This window comes from Drosophila montana, unplaced genomic scaffold, assembly GCF_035044405.1.
Source record: "Drosophila montana isolate Dmon_TW-CO22-7 unplaced genomic scaffold, ASM3504440v1 contig_3848_1, whole genome shotgun sequence".
NCBI lineage: Eukaryota > Metazoa > Arthropoda > Insecta > Diptera > Drosophilidae > Drosophila > Drosophila montana.
Window position 1 is genome coordinate 2,578,996 of NW_026998720.1, and position 25,986 is coordinate 2,604,981.

At 45.1% G+C, this 25,986-nt stretch overlaps 8 protein-coding genes and 1 long non-coding RNA gene across 10 annotated transcripts; 6 read left to right on the forward strand and 3 right to left on the reverse strand.

The window, feature by feature from the left end:
• Positions 1 to 105: 105 nt before the first annotated feature.
• On the reverse strand, positions 106 to 8,818 carry LOC135438475 (uncharacterized). Its single transcript, XM_064696801.1, has 7 exons — positions 8,571 to 8,818; positions 5,937 to 6,838; positions 5,123 to 5,868; positions 2,628 to 4,671; positions 2,411 to 2,559; positions 1,297 to 2,345; positions 106 to 1,233 (listed from the first exon to the last, which is right to left on the reverse strand). The coding sequence occupies exons 2-7, from the start codon at positions 6,651 to 6,653 to the stop codon at positions 455 to 457; spliced, it is 5,484 nt and encodes a 1,827-aa protein (XP_064552871.1). The 5' UTR covers positions 6,654 to 6,838; positions 8,571 to 8,818; the 3' UTR covers positions 106 to 454.
• LOC135438483 (uncharacterized) lies at positions 8,638 to 8,981 on the forward strand. The gene is made up of 2 exons (XR_010437888.1): positions 8,638 to 8,741; positions 8,815 to 8,981. It is a non-coding gene; the product is annotated as an uncharacterized LOC135438483 (long non-coding RNA).
• Positions 8,982 to 9,580: 599 nt separating this feature from the next.
• CstF64 (cleavage stimulation factor subunit 2 CstF64) lies at positions 9,581 to 11,121 on the forward strand. The gene is made up of 2 exons (XM_064696805.1): positions 9,581 to 9,830; positions 9,897 to 11,121. Exons 1-2 carry the CDS (start codon positions 9,694 to 9,696, stop codon positions 11,038 to 11,040), a joined length of 1,281 nt encoding a protein of 426 aa, XP_064552875.1. The 5' UTR covers positions 9,581 to 9,693; the 3' UTR covers positions 11,041 to 11,121.
• Cpsf73 (cleavage and polyadenylation specificity factor 73) lies at positions 11,042 to 13,544 on the reverse strand. The gene is made up of 5 exons (XM_064696802.1): positions 13,387 to 13,544; positions 13,170 to 13,331; positions 11,814 to 13,105; positions 11,305 to 11,747; positions 11,042 to 11,238 (listed from the first exon to the last, which is right to left on the reverse strand). Exons 1-5 carry the CDS (start codon positions 13,458 to 13,460, stop codon positions 11,149 to 11,151), a joined length of 2,061 nt encoding a protein of 686 aa, XP_064552872.1. The 5' UTR covers positions 13,461 to 13,544; the 3' UTR covers positions 11,042 to 11,148.
• A 145-nt stretch (positions 13,545 to 13,689) lies between these two features.
• On the forward strand, positions 13,690 to 14,873 carry Gos28 (golgi SNAP receptor complex member Gos28). 2 transcript variants are annotated; one of them, XM_064696807.1, is made up of 5 exons: positions 13,690 to 13,714; positions 13,769 to 13,860; positions 13,933 to 14,114; positions 14,177 to 14,562; positions 14,629 to 14,873. In XM_064696807.1, the coding sequence occupies exons 2-5, from the start codon at positions 13,833 to 13,835 to the stop codon at positions 14,729 to 14,731; spliced, it is 699 nt and encodes a 232-aa protein (XP_064552877.1). In that variant the 5' UTR covers positions 13,690 to 13,714; positions 13,769 to 13,832; the 3' UTR covers positions 14,732 to 14,873. The 2 variants fall into 2 exon arrangements, with proteins under 2 accessions (XP_064552877.1, XP_064552878.1); XM_064696808.1 differs by lacking the exon at positions 13,690 to 13,714 and having other exon boundaries at positions 13,750 to 13,860.
• Positions 14,874 to 15,026: 153 nt separating this feature from the next.
• Positions 15,027 to 15,883, forward strand: LOC135438482 (mitochondrial import inner membrane translocase subunit Tim22). Its single transcript, XM_064696809.1, has 3 exons — positions 15,027 to 15,363; positions 15,420 to 15,613; positions 15,675 to 15,883. The coding sequence occupies exons 1-3, from the start codon at positions 15,126 to 15,128 to the stop codon at positions 15,828 to 15,830; spliced, it is 588 nt and encodes a 195-aa protein (XP_064552879.1). The 5' UTR covers positions 15,027 to 15,125; the 3' UTR covers positions 15,831 to 15,883.
• A 1,206-nt stretch (positions 15,884 to 17,089) lies between these two features.
• LOC135438479 (leucine-rich repeat neuronal protein 2) lies at positions 17,090 to 20,706 on the forward strand. The gene is made up of 2 exons (XM_064696804.1): positions 17,090 to 17,600; positions 18,862 to 20,706. Exons 1-2 carry the CDS (start codon positions 17,577 to 17,579, stop codon positions 20,410 to 20,412), a joined length of 1,575 nt encoding a protein of 524 aa, XP_064552874.1. The 5' UTR covers positions 17,090 to 17,576; the 3' UTR covers positions 20,413 to 20,706.
• Positions 20,707 to 21,426: 720 nt separating this feature from the next.
• On the reverse strand, positions 21,427 to 23,992 carry dind (diamond). The gene is made up of 5 exons (XM_064696803.1): positions 23,685 to 23,992; positions 23,569 to 23,616; positions 23,108 to 23,505; positions 22,845 to 23,046; positions 21,427 to 22,779 (listed from the first exon to the last, which is right to left on the reverse strand). The coding sequence occupies exons 1-5, from the start codon at positions 23,697 to 23,699 to the stop codon at positions 21,631 to 21,633; spliced, it is 1,812 nt and encodes a 603-aa protein (XP_064552873.1). The 5' UTR covers positions 23,700 to 23,992; the 3' UTR covers positions 21,427 to 21,630.
• Positions 23,993 to 24,248: 256 nt separating this feature from the next.
• On the forward strand, positions 24,249 to 25,731 carry Or88a (Odorant receptor 88a). Its single transcript, XM_064696929.1, has 3 exons — positions 24,249 to 25,384; positions 25,444 to 25,599; positions 25,656 to 25,731. The coding sequence occupies exons 1-3, from the start codon at positions 24,386 to 24,388 to the stop codon at positions 25,704 to 25,706; spliced, it is 1,206 nt and encodes a 401-aa protein (XP_064552999.1). The 5' UTR covers positions 24,249 to 24,385; the 3' UTR covers positions 25,707 to 25,731.
• Positions 25,732 to 25,986: the final 255 nt, after the last annotated feature.

A 25,986-nucleotide genomic window follows, 5' to 3' on the forward strand; every position in this document is an offset into this window, starting at 1 on the left:
ATTTCACTAATTGTAATTATGTTTATAACTAAACAAAAATTAAAGCAATTCCTTTTAAAATATTTGTGTTTAAAGTGTGTGTGTGAGTGTATATGTGCGTGTGGGTGTGTGGTGGAAAGGAGCAGAGGGTGGGATCAAAGGGGGTGTTAACACTTTCACATTTAGCTAAGTCTCTTAAACCACATTCAAATGTACGATTAGTAAAATGTTATTAATATTATTATGATAAATTGATTTCATGTTTGTTGTTGTTTATCAAGAATTGGCAATCGCATATGTATACAATACGTATATGTATGTATATATAGTTTCAATAGGTAATACTAGTTTGTTTTTGTTAACACACACGTACAACATACACACACCCACATACATACACAGAGAAGAGCCATAAACAGCTAGCTAATTAATGAATTTAACTTTAGATAAGTCGATTAGTCGTTAGTAAATTGATTTAAACCTCGACGGTAAAAGGATCCCGCGAATGATGTATCTTCAGATGCTTATTGTGATTGGTCTTTGTCGTCGAACTCTTGCCGCAGATGGTGCAGTGGAAGGGACGCTCGCCGGTGTGGATGCGCCGATGCTCGATCAGATAATAATGACGATGAAAAGACTTATCGCACTGGTCGCAGGTGAACTTCTTGTTGCCATGATGCTCCCGTCGATGCCGCATATAATTGTATTTACGTATAAACTTGCAGCCGCAATACTCGCAGGTGTATGGCTTGATCTGTTTATGGGCATTCATATGGTTCTTGAAGTCCAGCTCGCGAACGAACGCCTTGGGGCAGTATTCGCACTTGAACGGTTTGGCCGTGCGATTCGCATGCACCCACGAATGTATCTTCAGATTCCATTTGGTAGAGAAGCTCTTGTTGCATATGGCGCAATCGTATTGCGGATCTGTCGAATGTGTAGCCATGTGAGCTTTGATGGAGGTCTTGGCAAAGATCTGCTTGCACATGGGACACTCCATCGGCTCGGCATAGTCAAACTTATCCGAATGGGCCAGTCGAATGTGCCTCCGCAGCGAATTGGCATGCACGAAACGATCGCAGCAATACGGACAGCACTTGGGCTTCAAGTCGTGGGTCTCCTTGTGCCACAGGAAGCGCGCCTTGGAGGGCAGCACCTCGCCACAATGGCACACGTACTCCTTCTTGCGCACCATCATTTTGGTGTGACGCTTGCGATGCTGTGTCAAGTTCGAATAACGTTTGAACTTTTTGCCTAAGAACAAGAAGAATGGATGCTTAACTAATTATCCCAGACTCTCTACTTTCAACAACTTACCGCATATCTTGCACTTGAGCGGCGTCTGGCCCGTATGCATGCGCATATGCTCCACTAGCGCGCTGCGCACCACAAACTTCTTGTCGCAGACATAACAGCCGAACTCCTTCCAGCCTAGATGCCTTTTCAAATGCAGCGAAAAGTTCTTCCAACGATAGAATTTCTTGCCACAGGTGAAACACTCAGCGGGATGCTCTGTCAAATGTGCATCGTACAGCTTTACGGAGGGGAAATCGGTGCGGCACACATAACAGAGGAATATGGATTTCTCCATGGCCTTTTGCTCCAGCTCGCTGAGATTGTTGCGTTCCTGACCCAGCTTGGACTCATTGTAGGCAATGAGCATGCGATATAGAGCAGCCAGCTTGGCAGCTGGTGTCGTCATGGCTAACGGCGCTATGGCTGGCTTCTCGTCCAGCTCTGAGACATTGGCTGGTGGCTTCATGTCCGCATCGCGACCATTATCAGCGCTGGCATCTAGCAGGCCAGCATCCTTGACATCGGGTATATCCATTTGGCCAAGTAGCTGCTCCGATGAATCCTGCTTATCCTGGCAGTGTTCCTGCTTGATTTTTACAATACCATCCTTGGAATCCTCATGTACAACATCGCCATTGCTTTGCCCCACAGACTGCAGCAGGACTTGCTGCTGGCGCTGCTGTTGCTGCTCCTGAGCCGGCGGCTGTGCCAGCATTGTGGCATTTACCTGCGGCTGCGTGCAGATGAGTCGTCGATTCTGGCGCACATAGTTGTGTTCGCCAATCATGTGCGCATTGCGCTCCTTCAGCTTCTCAAAGATGACCACACAGTGCGGACACTTGTAGATCTTGCGACGCGGTGGCTTTCGCTGCGCCAATGCTGCAGCGACAGCCTCCGCTTCGGCAGCAGCACGTGACGTCGAGGCTATTGGTGGACCAGCCAGCAAAGCCGATGACGACGAGGAAGTAGTGGGCTGCGCATCTAACAAATGATTGTGTCTATTTGAGCTCGGGGAGGCGTCCAGCTCGCCCGACTGCGCGTACTCCGAGGCGACAGCGTTGAAATCAAAGCTGGAAAGTGGACAGAAGAGATTTTTAACAAATATAAAACAGTCCTTGCGTAGTCAAATACCCACCGCTTTGGCTCACGCTGGGGCTGCTGCTGCTGCTGTTGGCCACTGAGGTCCTGCGGCGGATAGGAATCGTGACGCCAATCGGCCAGCTGCTGATGATACCCATCTGTAAACTGATTTCTAAAATAGCGCTGTGATATGTCACCATACATCTGCAAAAGATACGAGAAGTTAGTTAATGATAAGTGCAAACGACTAAGCTTGGATGCGGTGTGTCTACCGATTGACTCCAGGAGTTCTCAATATCGCAGTTGCTTTCCTGCTCGGAGATTTCACCCTTGGCGGGCATTTTCTCATCGGTGCGTATGTTTAGGCCCAAGCCACTAACCAGACTGCTCTCCGTGGCGGCGGCCGCAAATGATGAGGATGTTGTCGATGCGGATACAGAGGGCAAATGGCTGCTGCTGTTGCTTAACTGTTCCCGCTTGCAGGTATCCAGATCTAAATACTTGACATCGCTATCAACGCCCGCCACACTGTTGCAGCAGTCAACGGCTGCGAGTGCGGCAATAAAATGGCTCGACTGTTCCACATGGGAGCTGTGCGAGGTGCTTGCCTGTGGCTGCTGCTGCTGCGGCTGATACCAGCCAGCCAATGTGGATTGTTGCTTGCCCAAGCGAAACGTGGCATTCATGGAGCAATCCTGATCCATTACCGATGAATTGCTAGAAGAGGAGGCCAGCGTGGCGGCATTGGTGGCCTCGCTAGAGCCATGCTGTGGATGATGCTGCAATAGCTGGTCCTGCTGCTCCTGCTGCTCTTGCTCTTGATGTATGCCAAATTCTGCAAAGTGGGAGGCTGCCGCCGCAGTTGCCGCTGCTGCTGCTGCTGCCGCTGTTGTTGCTGTTGCATTTTGATACAGAAAATTGAAATCTGTAAAGGCGGACGGCTGCTGCGACTGCTGCATGCTTTGCTGGGCTGGTTGCGACTGCGACTGCCGCTGCAACTGGTGCAATTGTTGCTGCTGCGAATTAGAGGCATAGGATGACGAGGAGGATATCACAATTTCATCCACCTCCAGATTGTTATCATCAGGCAGAATGTACTCGTCGCCCGGCTTGCTTGACTTCTTCGCGCTGCCGCTGGCAAATACGGAGCCCGCCGAGGCAAAGCTGGCCGCATTTACCACAAACGTAGTCTGGTTGCTGTTCCCCGCTAGCGGCAGTTGCTTCGAGTTGGCAAACTCGAGCAGCACGCGCGCATCATCATCGTTGACTGCAGAGTGTTTGCGCGCCTGCTGCTGTGCCGCATAGCTGGTAGTCAGATGCTTTTCTAGTATGCTGCCGCTTGTTGTTACGGCTGCCTCCACATTCTCGCTCTTCACCTGCACCAGCTCTGTGGAAGCCTTTGATATGCTGGCTGTTTCGGCAGCGTTGTTCTCAGTCTTTTTTGTCGTTGCCGTCGCTGTGGCCTTTGGCTTGATGACTAATTTCTTGGGTCCACGCTGCTGCGCCGGAGCTGAGAAGCGTTGCGGCAGTAGCATCGTTGGCTCCACTTCCACTTTCATTGGCGGCGGCTGTGTGAGATCCTCGTTAGCAACGTTTGTGCCGCTGCTGGTGCTTGTGCTGGCTGCCATGCGTATGACGCTTGTGGTGCCGTGGCCACTGCTGCTGCTGTTGCTGCTGCTGCCACTGGCATGTTCAACGCTGGGCTTTTGCTCCACTGCCTGCTCCATTTCAGCGTGTACGGTGTCGTAGTCGTCCATTGGCTCCTCCTTTTCCACCTTGACCAACGGTATGGGCGCCACTGCAGCAAACGGACGAGCTGCACCAATGCGACCCGAAGCCACAATGTTGCCCACCAGATCCAAATACTCGTTCATGTTGAGCGGCACATCGCTGAGTACCGTCACGCGATTCTTTTTGGACTTTGTGGAGCCGCTGGGCGTCGAGTTGGCACTGCCAGAAGAGGTGGGGGAGGGGGACGCGGTGGCAGCAGCACCAGCAGCTGCTCCACTGCTCGTCGAAGGCGCCGTGCTAAGTTGAACTGGCGAAGAGGACGCAAGCGACAGCTGCACCTGCGCCTGCTGCTGCTCTGCCTGGTGTTCACTTTCGGCACAGCTGCTGCCAAGACTCATAAAGTCGTCCTCATCTTCCGGCTGATGCTTGCTGGCGCGTTTGTGCTTTCTGCCATTTGCTTTTGTCTTGCGTGACTTTTTCGTTGTGGTTTTGGGTGCAACTCTGCTTCGGCTATCCTCGTGCTCGTCGTCGCCATCCTCTACATGATCTTCCACCTTCATGTGATCCTCATCATCGCTGTTCCAGCTGGAAAACAGAAATTTACACTTTAATAGGAGCTTTAAAGGTATCCCGCATAGACCCAGAGCCAATAGTAGAGTAAATAACACACTTTCTTGCGCCAAAAGTGATGACATTTTTAAATGGATTGCTTCAAACGTTTTCTTTTTTGTTTGTTGGCTATTGAAAATATTATTGGATAAGTTTTAAGCTAATCTAAACAAGTTTTCTAAATACGACAAATTTAATTGTTTCAATAAATAACAACAGTTTAACACTAATTAATTATTTTTGATTAACGTTAAATAGTTCTTTTGGAAATTAAATGAAATTGAAGGAGCCAAAGCTCGATGTAAAAACCTGTTTCCCGAACTGAACCTTAAGGCGATGCATTAATTTGAACCGTTAACCCGTAAACTGTCATTAGCTTAAAATTAAAGCAACTAGGCAAGAGTAAGAAGTAGAGTCAATGCCTTACCCCTTGTCATCTTCATCGTCCTCTTCGTCGTCGTCATCGTCGTGTATGTGCAGCACGCTGGGTGGCGACTGATAGATGCGCTCAATCACAGAGAACTCGCCGTCATCCTTCTCGACGCACTCCACAATGTGCTTGGGCGTCTCCTGGACTATAAAATCGCCATTCTCTCGCTCTAGATAGTGGGCCACTGGTGACTCGGCATAGCGCAGCACAGACGCACTGGAGGTAACGGGCGAGGCGCAGGCGGCCTGCGCTGCGGCATTTAAGAGCGCACCAAAAGGCGAGTTGCTTGTTTGGCGACAGCTGCTGGCTCGTCCGACGGAGCTGGATGACATCATAGTCGCAGAGGAGCTAGCGCAGTTGGCAGCTGCATAGCTGCCGGCTGCAAGAGATTGTTGGTGCTGTTGTGCATGTTGCAGTCTTGACAATGACGACGACGACGTTGACGGAATCGTGAGCTGTGGCGCTGGTGGAGGCGGTGGATTCAAGAAGATATCCGTATGGACTTTGCCGTGTTTGCCACTCGGTGGTGCAAGGTTAACGGTGTGTTGTACGCTCATGTGTTGTTGTTGTTGTTGCTGTTGTTGTTGTTGTTGTTGTTGTTGTTGTTGTTGTTGTTGTTGTTGTTGTTGTGTTTGTTGCTGTTTGTTTTGGTTGTGCTGAGATCGAATTTGACTGATGGCGGCGCCATAGGCGGGTGGTGGCTTCTGATGCGACTGCGTTGACGTCGCCTGCTGTGCAAAGAGCTGCATGAGACGAATCAAAGTATTAAAGTACGTTTTTTGGCATGTAAATCTCATGGTGGATCACTTACCTGCAGTGGCGGCGGCGGCGGTGGAAGCGCTGCTGCATAGGTGTACTTCATGGCCGTCTGTTGCTGCTGCTGCTGATGGTGGGCAAAGTGCTGCTGGCTGGCCAGATACTGATGCTGCTGTTGTGGCGCTTGCGGTATTAACAGCGTGGTCGTACCTCGTGAAAAGCCGTGCAGCGTCGCCTGCTGGTGCTGCGGCTGCTGCTCATAGCGATAGTCGGAATAGATGGCGCTCATGCTGCTAGTGGTGGGTGTATTGGATGTGTTGGCTGGCGCCTCAGTCGTGGGTGGCGCGCTTTTAACTGCCTTAATCGGTGGATTGCTCAATTTGTTGCTATTGTTGTTGCTGCTGCTAGGCAATGCAGCTTTGGGTGCTGTTGACTTGGATGCTGTTGATGCTGTTGATGTTATTGGTGCAGGTGCTGCGTCTAGCACAACTGGTTTCACATCAGCCGCCGTCGTTGATGATGATGATGATGATGATGATGATGATGATGATGATGAGGATGAGCTGGATGCAGCGCCACCATCTATTGCCGCGGCGCTGCCGGAGAGCACAGCTGCAGCCAGCGCGCTGCCCATGCCATTGTTGCCAGCTATGGTCATTTGCACCAGAGCCTTGATGACCTGCTCCTTGGGATGTGTCTCCAAATGATCGGAGAGATTCATGCCCGCATGCAGATACAATGTGCACACGGGGCACTGCACACAGTCCACCATGATGGCGATTTTCTGCTAACTCGCCCACTGGTTAATCAAGCTACGTACGGCTGATGCAGCTGCTGCTGCACACTCTGACGCTCTCTCTCTCTCTCGCTCTCTCGATATCAGTTTAGAGTCATAAAACGGTGACTTGTGCTGCTGTTTTTCGTGTGGCGGCCATTTTGCTCAATCCTTGAGCGGCGCTGCAAGTGAACAGAAAAATATTTGTAAGTGATTACCAGATACATATATAAATATACATATTTATGTGCTGAAAAACGAAACTCGATAATAATTCCCGTAAGCTGATACCGATATCCAACTGATATGGCAACGCAAAGAATGCGCTGCACCGCTCAAACCCCGGATCGTTGCGACCTAATCTGCGGAAACGTGCAATATATTATTGCACTGGCAAGCAAGAGCGAAAGCTTTCGCAATGGTTGAGAGAGATAAAGAGCAGCAAAAAAAGTCAATGCCAAGTGAGAAAAACGGCTAAACAAAGGACGTATGTGGCAGGCAGTGAAATCAAAAACAACAAATAAACTGAAATATGCACATGTATTTTAGTACCCATTATGCAGCTGAGCATGTATGCGTGTGCATGGGAACGGGGAACGGAAGGCAACAACAGCATCGGTTAAAGCTTCATCCGCCTTTGAACTGCTTGCTGCAGTAGAGGAAAGGAGCGCAAAGTGCAAATGGAATGGAATGGAATGCCCAGTTGGGCCAACAACAACTTTTGGAACAGCTTTTTCTGTGCATTCAACTTGTGTGTTATACGCAACACTACGAGGACGATGGGCACACGGCAACATCGCGATAATGATGAGTTATTTGCTGGGCATGAGCAATAATTGCAATGAATCAGCGAATACTGTGACTTCAGTATGAACAAAATATCAGTGAATGTGATTTTCAAATGGTTTATGCTTGCAATTGAGAATCATGAATTCGCAATCAATAAGTCATGAAATAGGCATGCAAATATATAATCAATTCATTTTTGCATAAATAGAGATTGTTGTCATTATATGGACGTAGATTTTGACATAAACAACAGGATTATTCATTGAAATGATAAAAACCAGTTTAAAAATGTTTACAAACAAATTCTCTAAGCGAATTATGTATCTGGTATTCGCTTATCACTATTATTGTTATAAATCGATATATATATATATGCATATATAAACATATGCATTGCTTAGTTGCAGCCTTACAAAATGAAGAAAAATTGCATTTCACATTTTTTAAGCCATGTACACATAAATCCCATTTGTTCAAAAATTCCAGCTGTTACAATAAACAGCTGCTCAGTATAAACAAATCTAATTTTCTGGCATGCTTTGCAAAACACAAATGATTTTTCATTGTGTATAAGCTCGTTATCGATCAATTTGAGTTAATCAACTATTTTTAATGCAGGGATATTTATTGTGAATTTAAAAATTACCTACTCTGATCTAAATTTTCACTGAGAATATCGATATTCGTCACAAGTTCTCAATTCTACATATACAGGCATGTGTGTATATACAAGTGTGCTCTAGCGCTGCATTGTTGTAGAGCACTGGCAATGCTGCTAGGAATGGTCAGCTTTTTTTGCGTAGTTTTTTTAGGCACATCCACACCGACTAATTTTTGTTTTATTTTTGCTAAATATGTTTGTTGTATCTGCTATATTGATACAAAGGGTATAAGGGTTGTGTTGTACTGGGGCCGCACAAAAATAAAAGCAGCAGCAAATGTCTACGTCTGTTGCTATTGATTTTTCCTTCGAGAGAAGCTTACAATGCAAAACGATGAACAAGTCACATAAAAATCAAAAGTGCGTGAGTGAGCACATACATACAAACACATAACATCGATACTTCTGATGAGTACATACATACATTCATTGTAAAAAACTCTTGAACAATAATTTCTACATACCTTCGCTGCTTCTGGATCTGCTTTTGCAGATGTGTGTGTCAGTATGATCTTGAGTAGGATTCCGAACTGCGGGCAGCTATGCCAGCGTTGTCTTCTGTTGCGTTGATTTTCCCCACACGCACAACGCACTATCGTTGACTACACTTGCACACACACACACACGCACGAAAGGTAGACACAATTTCAGAGTATTTCCGCTTTGTGTTTCTTTAATTTTCTCGATTCTCTTTTGAATTCATTCAAGGAGAGACGTTAGACAGACACACACACACCCGCACTTGGCGACGCTTTTGTACACATCGAGAACAATGTTTAATGAGCACTAATTGTAAATTAATTGCAATTGCATTTGTATGATACATTCGTTCAATAAAAACTTTTATAAACAGGCGGCGTCAATATCGATCGTAACGTGTGTATGTGTGTGTTCGTTGAGGGCAAGGGCAAGTTTTCTTCGATGAACATAAGGGGATGGGGCAGTAGTATCCTTGAAGAGTTGGTCACCTGCAGCTGTTATTATATATGTATTATTGTATGTAATTGCTATGTTGCGGTTAGTGGCTCCTTGGTCTTGGTCTGGTCGTCGCCTCTTCGCCTCGTTCAATGACACAGAAATCTTTCTTCTCGTCTTTTGCTTTGTGCGCTCCTTCTTCAATATACAACTGAGCTTTTATATATATGCTTCGAATGCGAGTGCGAGGCCATTGCTGCGTTTATCTCCATGTGTGTGCGTGTGTGTGCTACACACAAAGTAAATTTTCAATCACGTATTTCATGCACTTTGTATAGATTTTCTTTGGGGCATTTATGCAAAACTGATGCACGCCTTTATAAGCTACAATTAGGTGATATTTTTAGTGATTTAAATTTACTTTGCACTATTTAATAGCCGTCATTTCGATTTCACCTTGCGACAAAACGAAAAATTACAACACCAGGCGTTAGAGTGTTGTAAAACTTATGATGGCATCGTTTCAACATTTGCCAACACTTTGACTCACGGAGCAACTCTGTGTGGCTGCATCATAGGGAAATTTTGTTGCCGACTGTGGCGACTCGCATTTGGAATAGACTTAACTATTTAATTGTTTTAACTAGTGAAAGGCAAATAAGTAATAACAAAATGGCAGATAAAGCACAAGAGCAGAGTATTATGGACAAATCCATGAGGTCCGTGTTTGTTGGAAACATACCCTACGAAGCCACTGAGGAGAAGCTTAAGGAAATTTTCAGTGAAGTCGGCCCGGTGCTATCACTAAAGTAAGTCCAACGGCACTTGTGTGCCATGTGGATAATGTGTTATGTCTCACTACGTGCCTTTTATAGACTTGTGTTTGATCGCGAGAGCGGCAAACCCAAGGGCTTTGGATTCTGCGAATACAAGGATCAGGAGACTGCGCTGAGTGCTATGCGCAATCTCAATGGCTATGAAATTGGCGGGCGAACTTTGCGTGTCGACAATGCATGTACAGAGAAATCGCGCATGGAGATGCAACAGCTGCTCCAGGGGCCACAGGTGGAGAATCCGTATGGCGAACCTTGCGACCCGGATGATGCGCCCGAGCTAATTACCAAAACAGTTGCGTCCCTGCCGCCGGAGCAGATGTACGAGCTTATGAAGCAAATGAAACTGTGCATTGTGAGCAATCCGTCAGAGGCTCGACAAATGCTCATGCTGAACCCGCAATTGGCCTATGCGTTGCTGCAAGCCATGGTGGTGATGCGAATCGTCGATCCGCAGCAGGCGCTAGGCATGCTCTTTAAGGCCAACCAAATGCCGCCTGTTTTGGGTGGTAATCCGCATGCCAATTCAGGTGCCATGCCCATGGGGTCAGCGCCGCAGCAGCAGCAGCAACCCCCGCCTCAACAGCAGCCTCCCACACAGTCGGCTGTTGGGGGCGCTGGACCGATGCAGCCCATGCCCGTGCCCGGGCCGAACTTTAATAATATGCATTCGAATGACATTGATTTGCGCATGGTGCCCGGTGGGCCGGTCAACATGGATCCGCGTATGATTGCGCGCAATATGGACCAGGACATGCGACAGGTGCCTGGTCCTCTGCCCAATCCAGTGCCACCGCCACTTATGGATCCACGCACTCGCGCCCAAATGCAACCACAGCCGCAGCAGGGACCGCCTGCCGCACCCATTCCATACCCAAGCGATCCGCGACAACGTCCAATGGATCCGCGTCTCCGTGGCGCTATGCCGCCCGTTCCAGTACAGCAGCAGCCGCCTCCGCAGGTGCAGCCTGTGACGCAGCAGCAGCAGTCGGCGGCACTACAGCTGCAAAGTCGCCTGGGCGCACACGGCGTTTTGCCGTCGGATGCGTCTGACCAGGAGAAGGCCGCATTGATTATGCAGGTGCTGCAATTATCTGACGATCAAATTGCCCAGCTGCCACCTGAGCAACGTGCCAGCATTCTGGTGCTCAAGGAGCAGATAGCAAAGACCAGAACTGCACGCTAAATAAATAAATCTCGAGCTTTAATTTACAATATTTGAATTGGAAACTTATAATTAAAGATTAATAAAGAGAATTCACATGCAGCTTAAAATTGGGTTGGGTTCACAACATCAATAAGCAGACACCAGTGTTTGGTGTAGTTTCTGCACGGTGGTGTTTAGCATTTGCCTCAGCACCTCATCCTCGGCACATTGCACAGTCTGTAATAGGGGACAGTTTGAGATGGTATGAATAGCAGCAGATTCGCACCTCTAAACAATTCTTACCAATGTATCTAGATTAATTTCAGCATGCTTGCCGCTGACTATAACCGGCAGCAGATCACCCTTGAACATCTTGGGCACACAGCTGTCGCCGAAGGTGTCCTGCAGCGTCTCAATGAGGCATTCGCGGAAACGAGATTCCTCTGATTTAGTTTGCTTGGTGGCACCCTTGATATTTGTGCCGCCCAGCTCGGACTGCATGAGGCAGGCCAGCACAGCATCTGCGTAGACATCGTTCACATGCGTCGCATGCCATTCCATGACAATGATCTTCTGCTCCACAGTCAGTTCGACGCAATTGAAAACGCGCAGCTTGCGCTCCGGCTCGACAACCTCTACACAACCAGCTCCGATGCGATCCAGCAGGAGTTGTAGTGTGGCCAGGGAACTAGTCCAGGGAATCGATTGACGCTGCGTGACTACAGACATGCTCATGTCCGTATACTCTAAATAAAGCGGAAATAGAGAAAGATAATCACAGAGCAACTACACGATTAATATATAATACTTACTGCCAAGATCGGAGGGTGCCAGCAGATGGTACTTGAAATCGCGCTTGACCAGCACGCCAGAGAGTTTGCTGCCCACCTCCGGCTTCTTAGCTGCCAGATGGCCCATCACCTTGGCCGTTTTCTCACCACGGAAATAGAGATCGACGGCGTGCGTATTGCGGGGATTATAGAATTTTATATCCGTGCTGGCATCTGCTTCATATTCACGCTGCAGCGCCAGCTTCAGGCGAGACATTTCATTTTGTTCGCCATGGACGAGCACCACGTGATTGGGTCGCAACATGCGTATAAATTCGCTAGTCTGTTGGTAATCTGTGTGTGCCGAGAAGGATATGTAGTCAACGGACATATTTAGTGGCAGTTTTTGGCCAGAAAGCGTTGTAATCTCCTCTGGCTCGGACAATATGGTCTTGGCCAGTGTGCCCTCCACACAGTAACCGGCTATAATGACACCATTCTTGGGATCTGTGCACCAGCTCTCGAAGAGCTCACGCGAAAGGCCCGACTGCATCATACCCGGCGAAGCCATGATCACACAAGGTCCAATATCATCAAAGTGATCGATGCCCTTCAGATTGGAAATGTGACGAAAGACAAATGGATTGTTCACGGCAATCTGGCGACGTATGCGATCGTTCATGGCATTGATATAAGTCTGGTAGACGGCCATGCACTTCTTGGCCAGCGAGGAAGCATAGTAGATGGGTATCTCGTGCAAATCGGGATTCTGTGACCAGAACTCATCCAATATCAACAACAGCTCTTGAGCTCGACCCAAGGCAAACACCGGAATGAGGCAGCGGCCGCCCTGCATCACAATCTTCTGAACCAGCGTTGTGAAGCGACTCTCACGATCTTCACGCTTTTCGTGTATGTGAGTGCCGTAGGTAGATTCGGTAATCAGTACATCGGGTTTCTTAGGCGGCACCTCGGCGGCCATCAAATGACGATCCTCCTGACGCGAAAAGTCGCCCGTATACAGAATTTTGATGCCTGCGATTTCAATCATAAACATAGCTGCGCCGAGCACATGACCAGCGTTATAAGCGCAAAAGCGTACACCCATGACATCGCGCTCCTCGTGAAAATTGATTGTCTCGATTTTCTCCATGGAAGCCTCCAGATCAGCTTCCGTATAGAGCATTTGCTCTGTGGATATATTGCTGATTTTAATGTAATCTGAGAGCATCCAGCGGTAAATGGCTTTGGTGGCGTGTGTCATAAAGCAGCGTCCACGAAAGCTGGTCTTCATGAGGAACCAGGGCAGAGCGCCGCAGTGATCCAAGTGGAAACTAAAAGAATAAGAGTCCAAATATATCTATATGTTGGCCAAAACAAACAAAAGTCGTTACGCACTGTGATATAAACAGCAAATCAATTTCGTCAGCTTCTATCAAATCCACATAGGGCAGCGCATCCATGCCGGACAGACCTGGATGTATGCCACAGTCTAGCATTATCTTTTTGCCCTTGAACTCCAGCATGATGCAGGAGCGCCCCACTTCCTGACCAGCTCCACTGCAAGAGAAAATTTTATGTCTTCGGTCACTTGAAACAGTTGTTAGCTACTTACAGCGGCTTAATTTGCAGCAGATCACTCTCCTCATCAGGCACACGTGTGTCACTATTCGTTTGGGCCTGCGACATTGTGCTTTTATTTATCAAAATTAGGAGCTCATAAATTCGACGTTTTGCCGGCAAAAAAACGCGTACAATTAGTGAACATATGATGTCTATATTGAACTATCGATATCAATTTTAAAAACACTAAAATACTGCACTAATTTGTTCTTCTAATGCTTTCTTTTTTTTTTTTTTTTTCTTTCTTATAAACAAAAATATATTGCTTAATTAAACAACTCTTTAGAGTTTACAGAAACACACAATTAATGCAGCTAAAGGTATGCATTCTTTTATTTCGTTAATGAAAAATACCATATGACTTTTTCATGCAGCCCTGACATCAGCTCTAGCTGTGTTTTATTGTTGTGCCTGCAAGTAAAATAATATTCTAATCAAATGCAAATGGTTGGCTCCAGCTATGACGGTAAATATTTGTATTAATATGTTCACGTGCTTGTGTCTGCTGATACCATTTATCGATATGCTATATGCCCAGTGCTACGCAAGCAGGCGCGCACCCTGGAAAATGAAATTGACCTCAAACTTGTGGCGTTCAGCAAAATTGGAGCTGGCAGCAGTGGCCTAAGCAGCAACAGCAGCGCTGCTGACACATCACCTCTGCTGGGCGAACATGTATTCGACTCGCTGTCTGCCGAAATAGAGCAAATGCTCGAAAAGGTAAGTCGCATCACAGATTATCGACAGATGACATTATTAACCCGAATTGGGTGCACCTGCAGTTGTCGACGCTCAATGAGTCCATGTCGGAGCTGCCCGCTACGGGAAGTGCGGCCATGCACACGTTGCAGCGGCACAGGGAAATACTCCAGGGCTACAGACAGGAATTCAACAAGATCTGCGCCAACCACACCATGCGCATCGAGCGAGAGGAGCTGCTACGCGGCTCTGGCCTAGCTACTAGTGGGAGTCCATCAATTTCTGGACTCAGTCGTCGTGAGATGTATATGAAGGAGAGCGGTCACTTGAGCAGCTCCAGTAACATGGTCAATGATCAGATAAACATTGCCATCGAGACGCGAGACAACCTGCATGCACAGCGACAGGCCTTCAAGCGGCTGCAGACGCGGTTCAACGACATTTCCAATCGTTTTCCATTAATATCAAGGTAAGGAAATAAATGTGATTAATTTGTGTATGATACCAATTAAAAATTTTTTATATTCTCTTGCAGTCTTATACAGCGCATTAATATCAAAAAACGACGAGATTCGCTTATTTTGGGCGCGGTAATAGGCTTCTGTGTCATCCTTTTGCTGATCTATGCTTTTAATTAGGTCTCGAAACATTTCAGACAATTTTAATTATTTCTCTATATTTTCCCTTTTGGTATATGTATGTGTATAATCAACTTGTGATAGCAATAAAATTTAATATTTAAGTAGATTCAAGTCCATTAATAAACCAAATACTGTAAAACTTTCTGTTGAGGGGAAATTATTAAAGGGAACAAGACTACTTGTTACAATTTAAATTAAAATTGACGAATCGTTGAATTGAGTACAATCGATAAATGTGTTATCGAAACAGTTTGCTGACTCTGACAACTCTGACGCAACAGCTGCTGCCTGCGATGTGATAACAATTCAGATTTCATTCACACGTCTTTCAAATTACTATTTTTTAATTAAAAACTGTATGAACAACTAATTATAAACTATAAGGCAAACCATGTCGGTGATGCCCAACGCTGATCCCAAAACCGGCGAGGCCGCCAAGCCGCGCGTCTTGGACCCCGCCGAGCTAGACAGAATGGCCATGCATTTTGTGGGCAACCTGAACAGGTATCGTGAGAATATTGTAATACCCAAAAGTAATGGGCCGGTCCAAATTAAAACAAACGAGGAGAAGCTCATTGAAACAGCTGTGGAAAGTTGCGGCTTCAAAAGCGCCATGGCCTGCGTTATGGGTAAGTCTTGACAACATTTTGCTGCACAAACAATTTACATGTGTATATTCTTGCAGGCTATGGATTGGGCGCGGCTTTGGGCCTGTTCAGCGCCTCCGTTAATCCGAATATGGCTGATCCATTCGCAAATGAAAAGAAACAGACGGCGCGCGAAGTATTCCGCGAGATGCGCTCCACAACCCATTCGTATGCTAAGAACTTTGCCCTTATTGGCGCTGTATTCTCCATTGTCGAATGCACCATAGAAAGTGTAAGTGATTGTGCATATCAATTGTCCAATTGTTTATCTAACTGGCGTCTCTTTTGGCTAGAAACGCGGCGTCACCGACTGGCGAAACGGCACCTATGCGGGCGGCATTACAGGCGGCCTGATTGGCCTGCGAGCGGGCATTAAGGCTGGCATCATTGGCGGCTTGGGCTTTGCGGCGTTCTCCTCGGCGATTGATTACTATATGCATATGAGATAGGTGCACGAAAAGTGTGTGTGTAGCTCGTATAAATGTTTGTTCTTAATTACAAATCTATTAGTTTTTATGCACGCTTCAAAGTTGCCGCAAAGCCAGGCACACGCACCGGAAATGCCTGCAAAAGATCGTTTAACGAGCTAATCACGACTAGCATTTCCGCTGGCCATAACTGCATTTGGAGGCAGAAACAGAGACAGCTGCCACACATAAATATTAAAGCAATGGCATAAACAATGTGCCACAGTCTCAAATTCGGCCAACGACCGGTTTTGGGTGCTCGTCGATTGTAGCGAAAAGGGAGGGGGGCAGGGGCAGTGGCAGTCGTATCCAGCTTGTGGGAACGGCCAGCGATATCCAGCTTAAGGCAGCATGGACAGAGAATGCCCGATCTGCTACTGCTGCTGTTGCTGCTGCTGCCTGAACGATTTCCAGTTTCAGTTGAATCTGAGCAACAGGCAGGTAACGATCGCAGTCGCTGCTTTTTCGCTTTCAGTTTTCAGTACGTGCGCGAGTTTGATTTAAGACCAGAACGAGGATGAACCTCGACGGCAGCTGCAAAAGTGCAACAACAAAAGAAAAGAAACGAGTTTCAAGTTGCAAGTTGAAAGGCGACGCGTGGAACGTTGTCTGCGGTTTCTAAGCGTGTGCACAACTAATATAGTATGAAATAATTGAAATTAAAGAAAACACAAATATCGATGACTCAGCAGAGGGGTCTGTTGTGTTCTGTTTATGCAACCAATTGCCACACAGCAGCGTCCACAAACATTTATTTGTTTTTCTTATTTACTCTGGAGCTCACATTGCGACCGCCGACGCCGCCGTCGCCGCCGCCATTTGGTATTTGTTGTTGGCATCAATTTGCATGTTCTTCGAACAGCTCAATTTGCCTCATTGTATCACACACATACATATGTATGTATTATACACACTGTAACATATGTATATGTATATATTTATACGCATACACAGATGATGGCGCAAAGTTCAATGAAACGTAGTGACACATGCTTGTTGCCATTGCAATTGGCCCCTCAAATCTAATTGGAACGGCCTAGCGGCAGTCGGCATTTCTTTAATATTTCCTGTGCCTGCCATTCTTTTTTCAAACAGCAGAGATCGCAGCTGAGTCAACTGTGTTGAGACGCATATTTGTTGGCTTTTTGTTGCTGCTTGGCACAATTTGTTATCTTATCATTGTCGCTACATACATATGTATATAGGACTCTGTATTTCAAATTGGACAAAAGCAAAACAAAAACACGTAGTTGCTGTTTTAGTCAGTGTGCAGCTGGCATTGGGCGCATCATCATAAACGACCTTGCAACAGAACAAAACAGTCTGCTCGTGACTCAATGCAAATTCACTTTTACTTAAGACACACTGTACTTACAACTTACATTTAACGCGGCTTAGTCGAGAGCGAAAGTATGTTTTTGTTTGTGAGAGAGAGAGAGGTGGAGAGACAGAGAGTGCTGCTCTCAGCTGATATCTAATCAAAACAAATAATGCCTCAACCCACGGCCTGCGGCTTGAATCATTCACGTTAGTTCCAATTCGACTTCGAAAAGTGCTCGTGGTTAACTGTTCATTTCGCAGCGCCGCCGAATTCGAATAAGAAACAATTCGCAGCAGTGCATGTAATTAAATACTTAAAGTGTTTTGTGCATTTGATTGCAATTGATCAAAGAAAAATCAACACAGACATAAAAAATATTAATTTCAATAAATAACTACGTGTACAGCATGAAGTGCAAGCTTTTGCTGCTGGTGAGTGGAAAAAAATATAATCTATCTAGCTACAAATTTCGAACTGTTTTCTTATCTTATCTGAAATTGTTTTCGCTGGGGTCAGCTATGAAGCACCTAAATATACAGTTAACAATGTGTGCATTATAGAGATATTAAACATACATATACATATATTGTTCTGTGTATATATATTTTGTTTGGGGAAACCTTTTTATGGCACAACTATTTCAAAAATGAAATTTAATATAAAAATTTGTTGGAAACTCCTTGGGACAAAGGCTCTTATGATAGTCAAGAAAGTTTTAGTTTAGTTTAATTTACTAAGTTTAACATAATAACGAATAATATACATATAAATATTTTATTATTATTTTATATGAAAATATATATATGTATATCCAAAAATATGAAAGTAGAGCATTGATGGCTTCTATCTATGTTGATATTGCCTAATATTCTTATAACTAATACAGTAATTTATAATAGATAAGCAATTACGAATTTATAAAAAAGAATGGCATACATTTTTCGTGAAAATTCTAATTTTAAATATAAATGCCACAAAATTAAACTTTTATGAATATAAAATATAACCATATATAAATAAAATATAATATAATAATATAATAAATATAAAATATATATACAAATAAATATTTAACAAAAAATTAAAATTTCTAAAAGCCATTTTAAATAGATATTTAAAAGTATTATGTTATAATTTTTCGTTAGAAATTAAAACACGATAAAGAAATTCTTTGGAAATCAGAATACGATATGGAATTTCATTAACATACGATAAAGTATACGAATACGAATACTGGAAGAATTTCTTTAAAATCAAAATTTTAATTTAATGGAAATCAAAACACGATATAGAATTAAAACTTTAATTTCAATTCTAATTCCTAAAAAATTCGAATTCCTAAAAATCTTTCAAATGCATACATAAATATATATTTATAGGTTTTATTGTAAAATAAAAAAGCAGAGTATCTTTAGGACGATTACTCCCAGTGTCAAAGATTACAGAAATTATATAAGAGCTGAAAAAGTAAACTATTTAATAACAGGTTTATTTTGAAGATTCTCATTGTTAGCTTTGTGGTATTGCTTTTTGGACTAAGTAGTTGAAGATTGGACAAAAAGCTAGGAGTGGAATGTTGCCTTGTTAAAAAACTTGCCTATCTATAAATAACTGCTGTTAGAAATAGAACAATTCATTATTTATAATAAATAATAATCACTAATACATCCAATCCAATTTGATTAATTGCAGCTTCTCAGCATGGCAGCTCTGCTGCTGAGCCTGGGGGTTGCCCAGCACGAGGATATACCCTACCAGCCTGTGGCTAACATCTGCGAGACATGCACCTGCCTGAGTGCCCAGGACAATAACCATCGCCTGCACCAGACACTCAATTGTGCGATGAAGAACTTTGGCCACATTCTGGCGCGCTGGCCGCCGGAGTTTGGCACCCAGCATGCGGGCATGGAGATTGTCGCTTCGTATTCGGGCAACAATATTCGGCTGCTGCAGCAGCTGCCGGCGACGAATGCAACGCTGACCTTTTCGTGCCGCCACTGTGGCATGCAGCAGCTGCAGGAGCCGCTCTTCATGGACGTGCCCAACGTGGAGGGTCTGTACCTCAGCTGGAACGAGATCGCAGATGACGCTCTGAAGCCGGAACTGTTTCGCGGCCCCTTCAATGCCACCAGATATGAGCCCATTGCACTGAAGGATCTTGATCTCAGCCACAATCGCATATCTCGCCTGGATCGCAAGCTCTTCGAGCACACGCCACAGCTGCGCAAGCTGGCGCTGGCCTATAATCGACTCAGTGTGCTGGATGCGGCCACCACAGCCTCGCTGGCGTCGATCACAAATCTGGAGCGCTTGGATCTGTCGCACAACGGTCTGTTAGCGCTGCCCGCCGAGCTCTTTCCACACCTTAACAATCTCCATCAGCTGGACATTTCTGGCAATGAGTTTGCCGTGATGCCAGCCAGCATACAGCAGCTGGGCAAGAGTTTGCTGCACTTAAATCTGGCGGGCAATCCTCTGGCCAAAATTGGGGCACACAGTTTTCAGCAGCTGGACGCACTGCGTCGCCTGAACATCAGTGAAATGTTCATGCTGCGCACCATTGAGCCGAGCGCCTTGCAGCTGCCTGCCTTGGAGCAGCTGGACTGCGCACGCAATCCCAAACTGGAGCGCCTGGAGCTGTCGGATCTGCTGCATAGCCGCAATCTGACACAGCTGGACATCTCGCAGAATGCCCTGACCACACTCACGCTGAACGTGAGCGGCAACGCAACCAATGCGAGTTGGCCGCGCCTGCGCAGCTTGGCCATTGCCGGCAATCCCTGGTACTGCAGCTGCGATCTGCTGCAGGCGCTAGAGCATGCCGGTGCACCGCAGGTGCTGCTCCAGCCGGCCAGTGCTGTGGCCCGCTGCGATACGCCCTATCTGCTGGCCGGTCTGCCGCTGACCAATTTGACGGCGGAGCAAATCTGCAATATGGTCATACCCAAGAAGTATCGCGCCGTCGAGGATGATCCGCCACGATTTCTGCGTCGTCGCTACATAATCCTCACTGTCATCATTGCCAGCGTTGTGGTTGTCGCCGGCCTGATCATTGGCTTCATTGTGGTCTGCGTGCGACGCCGTCTCAAGGGCAACGACTACGGCGTCCAGCCCATACGCTACACCAGCGTGCGCGGCAGCAATCTGTCCGCCTTCTCGCAGCTGCAGCCGGCTTCAGTTACCAGCAAATTCAATAATGCCGCCGCCAATGCAGGCACCACAACGGGTGCACCCAATGCCTGAGCGGGCTCCTTGTTTTTTCTTCACTTTTTTTTTTGCCCCTGCTGCACGTACCATGAGCCAAAGATGTCCACGAAAGTGTTGCAGCCACTACAAAAACAAAGACTTTGCGTGCATGTTTATACTGTATATATACATAGATACATACATATATATACATATGTATATTTAAATCGAAACTCCCCTGGAGGAGTCCTGCCACCATATCCCTAGTGTCTAGTGTTGCCATCGCTGTTTGTATTGTACTTAAGTTTCGATAGGTTTTAATTACTGTGAAATAAAATGCATTTTTATAAACATTGCAGAGATATTTTTATTAAACAATACAGTGGTCGTTCGCTAAAGAGAACTCCAAAAAAACAGGCTATCTAAAATATTCATTTTTGAGTAATTTATTTACTTCTCTCACACCTTTGAAGATATTTGTGTTCTTATTGTTTAATGGTTTTCAACAATTTTGAATATATATATTTTTTTAACCCAATTTTGGGTCGCAAATTAAAACGCTTCTGTTCGATGGCGAATTCCAACAAAAAGTCTAATATCTGAGAGATTTATTTCTCCATATAAAAAAAAATACAATTTAATATAATACTGTGATCAATTTCTAGAAGTTGGCGTTTTTTTGAGAATTACATATTCACATGTTTTTAAACATATAATTGAAAAACTTCTCATGAAAAGGAATTTTAGATTGCAGAAGTCTAATGCAGATTCAAATTCAAATTTCTGAATGTTCAAATTTCCCATTACTATATATTTCAATTATTATCTTTTAATCTTAAGCATAGAAAAATATAGCTTCCAGAAATTAAAATTGATGAATTTGAATTATCTCTAAAACTAGAGCGAGCGACCTCTATATCATCAAAGCCTCTAGAAAAAACTTAAAAGATCACAGTTTACAATATGATTTGTTTTTGCTTTGCATTAGCAAAATCCCAAATATTTTGAGATTCGAGGATTATTTTCTGCAGGATTTGAACATACTAGAACTTAGTACTATATGCCATACAATTGTCTGTAAACTGGTTTATTAATTTGCATGATTTTAAATGTAAAGGGGGAGAAAAAAAAATATAATAAAAATGGGAACAATCTGAAGTTAATAAAAAGGTGTTGTTGAAGGCGCTTCTGACGCAGCTGGGCCGCTTATCTCATACATTTCATAGATGAAATGATAAGCATAGAGATAATGTGACTAACACTAGCTAATTGGGTCTAGCACTCGCTTTCTAACAGCTCCTCCTCCATAGCTGCCGTTGGCCGTGCCAGCTGATCGTCTGATTTTTGGAGCAGCAACTGATGCATCTGTGGATTCAGCTGGAACAGATTGACGGCTGCTTTCTGGGCGAGAAATTGTCGCATTTCGGCAAAATTATCGCGTTCTTTAATTTGCTTGCTGCGCACATCTGCTGCCTCATCCGCTGAGTCAGATTCGGAATCGCTGGCATCGTCATCGCTGTGAATTTTGGCGTTTTCAAGGCGATTGTCCTGTGGCTGTTCTGGCTGCTCCACTTTGCCAAACAGCTCATCCACATTGATGCCCTTGGCGGTGAGCACTTCGCGTTCCTTTTCCAGCATTACACGACGTATGGGATCTATGCGATCCTTGAGCTGCCTGAGCACAGGCTTGAATTTGCTCTTGGTGATGCGCTTCTCGAAATTGAGCAGCTCCTTTTCGGGTGTGGAATATGGTACTTTATGGTCGTTCTCGTACTGTCGCGCTTCCAGCTCATCGTACATATATGCATAGAAGTCGTCGCACTTTTGCGGCTCGCCGGGATTCTGCGAGTACTCCACACGCAAAATGCTCTCCGGAAACTCTTGCTCCTTGGTTGGCGACTTATTTTTACCGGGCTCATCAATGCCCAACCCTAATTTGCTATTCAGAAACTTGTTGTAGACCAGCATCAGGCGCTGGAAATCATCACAACAAACGGCCAAAGCATTCTCAATGCCACGCATATTGTGTGCCACGGCCACCAACTGGTCCGCATTGTTTCTGTTGGCTGCCTCGGCTGCAGTCAGCTGTTGTAGCGTGACATCCAGTGCCTGGCACTCGCCGGCCACGGCCACCATGCAGGCGCTGAGCTTCAGGGATGAATGCTGCAGTACAACAATGGGACCGCTTGGTTGTTGTTGGATTTTGGCCGCGTGTAGTTGGGCGAGCTCCAGTTTCTTCTTGTTTTGCATGGCCAGCGACAGATTCTTGAAATGCTGCTCCTCCTCCTGGACAAGCTGTCGCATCAGTTTGTCTATTTTCACTAGATCTTCGCTGAGCTGCGAAATTGATGGACGAGTCATAATGGTGAGCGCCAGACGTAGCAAATACTGCGACTGCACATAGGCGAATATGTTGTGAAAGTCCTGCAGCATGCAAGATATTAGTAGGGTATATATTAGGGCATATATATGGTAATACACAAACGTACCTTAATGTGCTTCGGGCTGTAGTCCGTGACATTGTTCTTAAAGTATTCACATTCGCGCAGCTCCTCCATGGGCGCATAGTAGGGTCCATATTTGGCTGGTAGGGGATAATCAACTTCCAGTTTTCGTGTGGCATCGTAGAGTATTTCGGTTACCTCCTTAGCCGCTGTTATGCAGTCCCAGGCGCGCTCTATTTGTCGTGATCTGCGGGGATAGCAACGTTAAGGACATTCGTCTTTTATTATTGTATCCCCGATGCACTTACTCAATTAACTCTGCCTGTTTCATAATGATAATTTCTTGAAAGTAGGTCATGTTGCGTCTTATGCAATTGCCAAAATCATCAATGGTCTTCACCAGCTCCTCCAGTTTGCGCTCAACAATTTTGTTGCGGCACACAAAGACGCTCTTGACGGCATACAGGGCGCCAAAGGTGCTCGTCAGCAGGACAGAGGGCATCAGCGACAGTCGCAGTCCACGCGGCGTTACCAGGTGCTGCAGGACGGTGCCGCTCATCAGTAGGCAGGCATTCCGCGTGGTCAGCAACTGCCGGCCGGGCGCCGCTGTCGGGTGCTGTTGCATGCACTGCTCAAGCGCCTCGACATGATCAACCAGTAGACGTTTTGAATAGAGTATCCGCTGTAGCAGACGATCTGTTATGGCCTATAAGAGTAGTGCGTATTGTTAGACGTGTTTGTCTATATTTATTTTCGAGACGGCGCTCACCTGTTTCTGCTTCAGCTCATTGACTAGTTGAGGTCGCTGGAAACTTGCCTGTGCGCGGAAAGAGTGGGTACATTGATTAGTCATGTAACATTGGGTTTTCCCTGCTAGTGTCTTACCATTAACCTTTCCATTATATTTTTTTCTTATAATTATTTTACACTGCAATTTAATGTTTTATTGCATTGACTGTTGACAAGTTTTTACGTTGCGAAGAGAGCTGAGCTGATATCTCGCTCTAACATATAGCATTTTCCATGCGCGAACCAAAACAAACGTAAACGCCAGATGAGTACGTAATCGCGATACTGCGTAACGTAAACGCAAGACTGAGAGGCTTATCGACACATTAAAACGATAAATTGGATTTAAATGCAAAAACCGGTAATTTTTGAACTAAACATTCCAGACTGAAATGAGTTAATTTTTGATATATTTGAATATATTAAATAAGTTTCGAATTTGTCAAAGAGAAAATTAAACAAAAATTTCTACTTGCAAAAATGTTGTATGCAACTGGTGTTACTTTGATGGATTAGTATTTATTGCATCAACAAAATATAGTAATTAATTATAATAATTTAATATTCGCCAGCTTAATTAGCCAACCACCCACAACCCAGCCACTACTACATAGTGTACATAGTATTAAGTACCACCTTATAACTAACAATTAAACAATCAAAGTCCTGATTGATGCAACCTGCAGGCAATTATAGCTGCAGATAGGCAATAATTATCCAATTTATGGCTGGTGTTAGATTTGCATATATAGACGCATCGAACAGCACGGCCTTACAGTGTTTTATACAATTTCAAAATGGACACAGTAAATGAACCCATCAAAATTGAGCAGTTCTTGCAATTCCACAAATATCAGCAAGTTTTTCATTTTCTACACTTTCAATTCGTGCGAAATGAGGATGGACGCTTGATTAACAAGTCGGAAATGGTTTTCCGTGCGGGTTTCCTGTTGGATGTCTGGTTTTTTGGCATCAATTTGTTCGACATCCTAAGATCGATCCATTTGGGCGAGACGTCCCATCAAAATCTGCCCGTGCTGAGCATATCGGTATATTTCACGATTCGGGGCATAATGATGTTTATCAAGCGACACGATATTGTGGATTTTCTCAATGTGCTGGACCGGGAATTTCCCAAGGATTTGGTCTCGCAAAGGGTGCTTAATGTGCCGCAGGTATTCGAGCGCTATCAAAAGCGACACGGATACGTGGGACTCTATGCGAATTATGCACTACCGGGCTTCTGTTTCACACCGGTCGTCACATACATTCTCACCTATGAGGATGGGAATGCGCCCATCTTGCTGGATCATCAGCTGCTTGGCGGCTGGCTGCCCTATGACCTTCGGCAGAATCATTTGGTCTATCCATTGGTGTGGCTGTACGATGTCTATTCCATGCTGGTGGGCGTCACCTTCTTCACCAGCTTCGACACCTTGTTCAACACGATGCAGGCCCAGGTCATCATGCATCTGGATTGCTTTTGCAGGCAGCTGGAGGCGCTCAATGCAGCCGATAGCCACCATGCCCTGGATGAAAGGCAGTTCTATGAGCACATCTGTGGCCTGATTCGCCGTCACCAGCAGCTCAATTTGATATGCGATAAATTCAATGACATATTTAAGCTTGCGATTCTGATAACTGATCTTGTGGGCGCCACATCCATATGTTTTCATTTGTATTTGATAACCGAATCCCAGGATCCGTTGATGATTGTCAAGTACATTTTGCCCACATTGGCCCTGGTGGTGTTCACCTTCGAGATTTGTCTGCGTGGCTCACAGCTCGAGGAGGCCGTGAGTTCACCGATATATTTATTGCCTATACAATATATACATATGTATGATTTTCTTAGTCGTCCCGTTTAAATGAGGCTCTGTACAATCAAAACTGGTATATGGGCAGCAAGATGTACCGCAAGTTGACTCTAATTTGGATCAAATATGCACAGTGTACCAGAAAGCTTACAGCTTATGGTTTGGTCGAGGTCAATATGAAGCACTTTTCTGATGTAAGTGGCAGATACTCTTTGAATTTTATGCGCTTATCAATATTTTAATTTTTCAGATTATGCAGCTGGCCTACAGACTATTCACTTTTCTCAAGTCCCGACAATAAATCTAAGGCACATTTAAGCTCAAACCTATATAAAAGTTAATCAATTTAGCCTGGTCACACTATTAGTGCTTAACATTAATGTTACAATTTTACGTTACATATGTAACTCAGAGCCAGCTAGTTTCCTAATTGTTGTAGCGCATAGATTCCCTTTACCTGCTTATTCTCTATATATATTTGGCTATCTACGCCTGGTCACACTTTTAGGTTTTAACATTAATGTTAAATCTATTCTTTCTGCGAACTTCGATGCGCTTTAAATTGATACCTATACAATCGA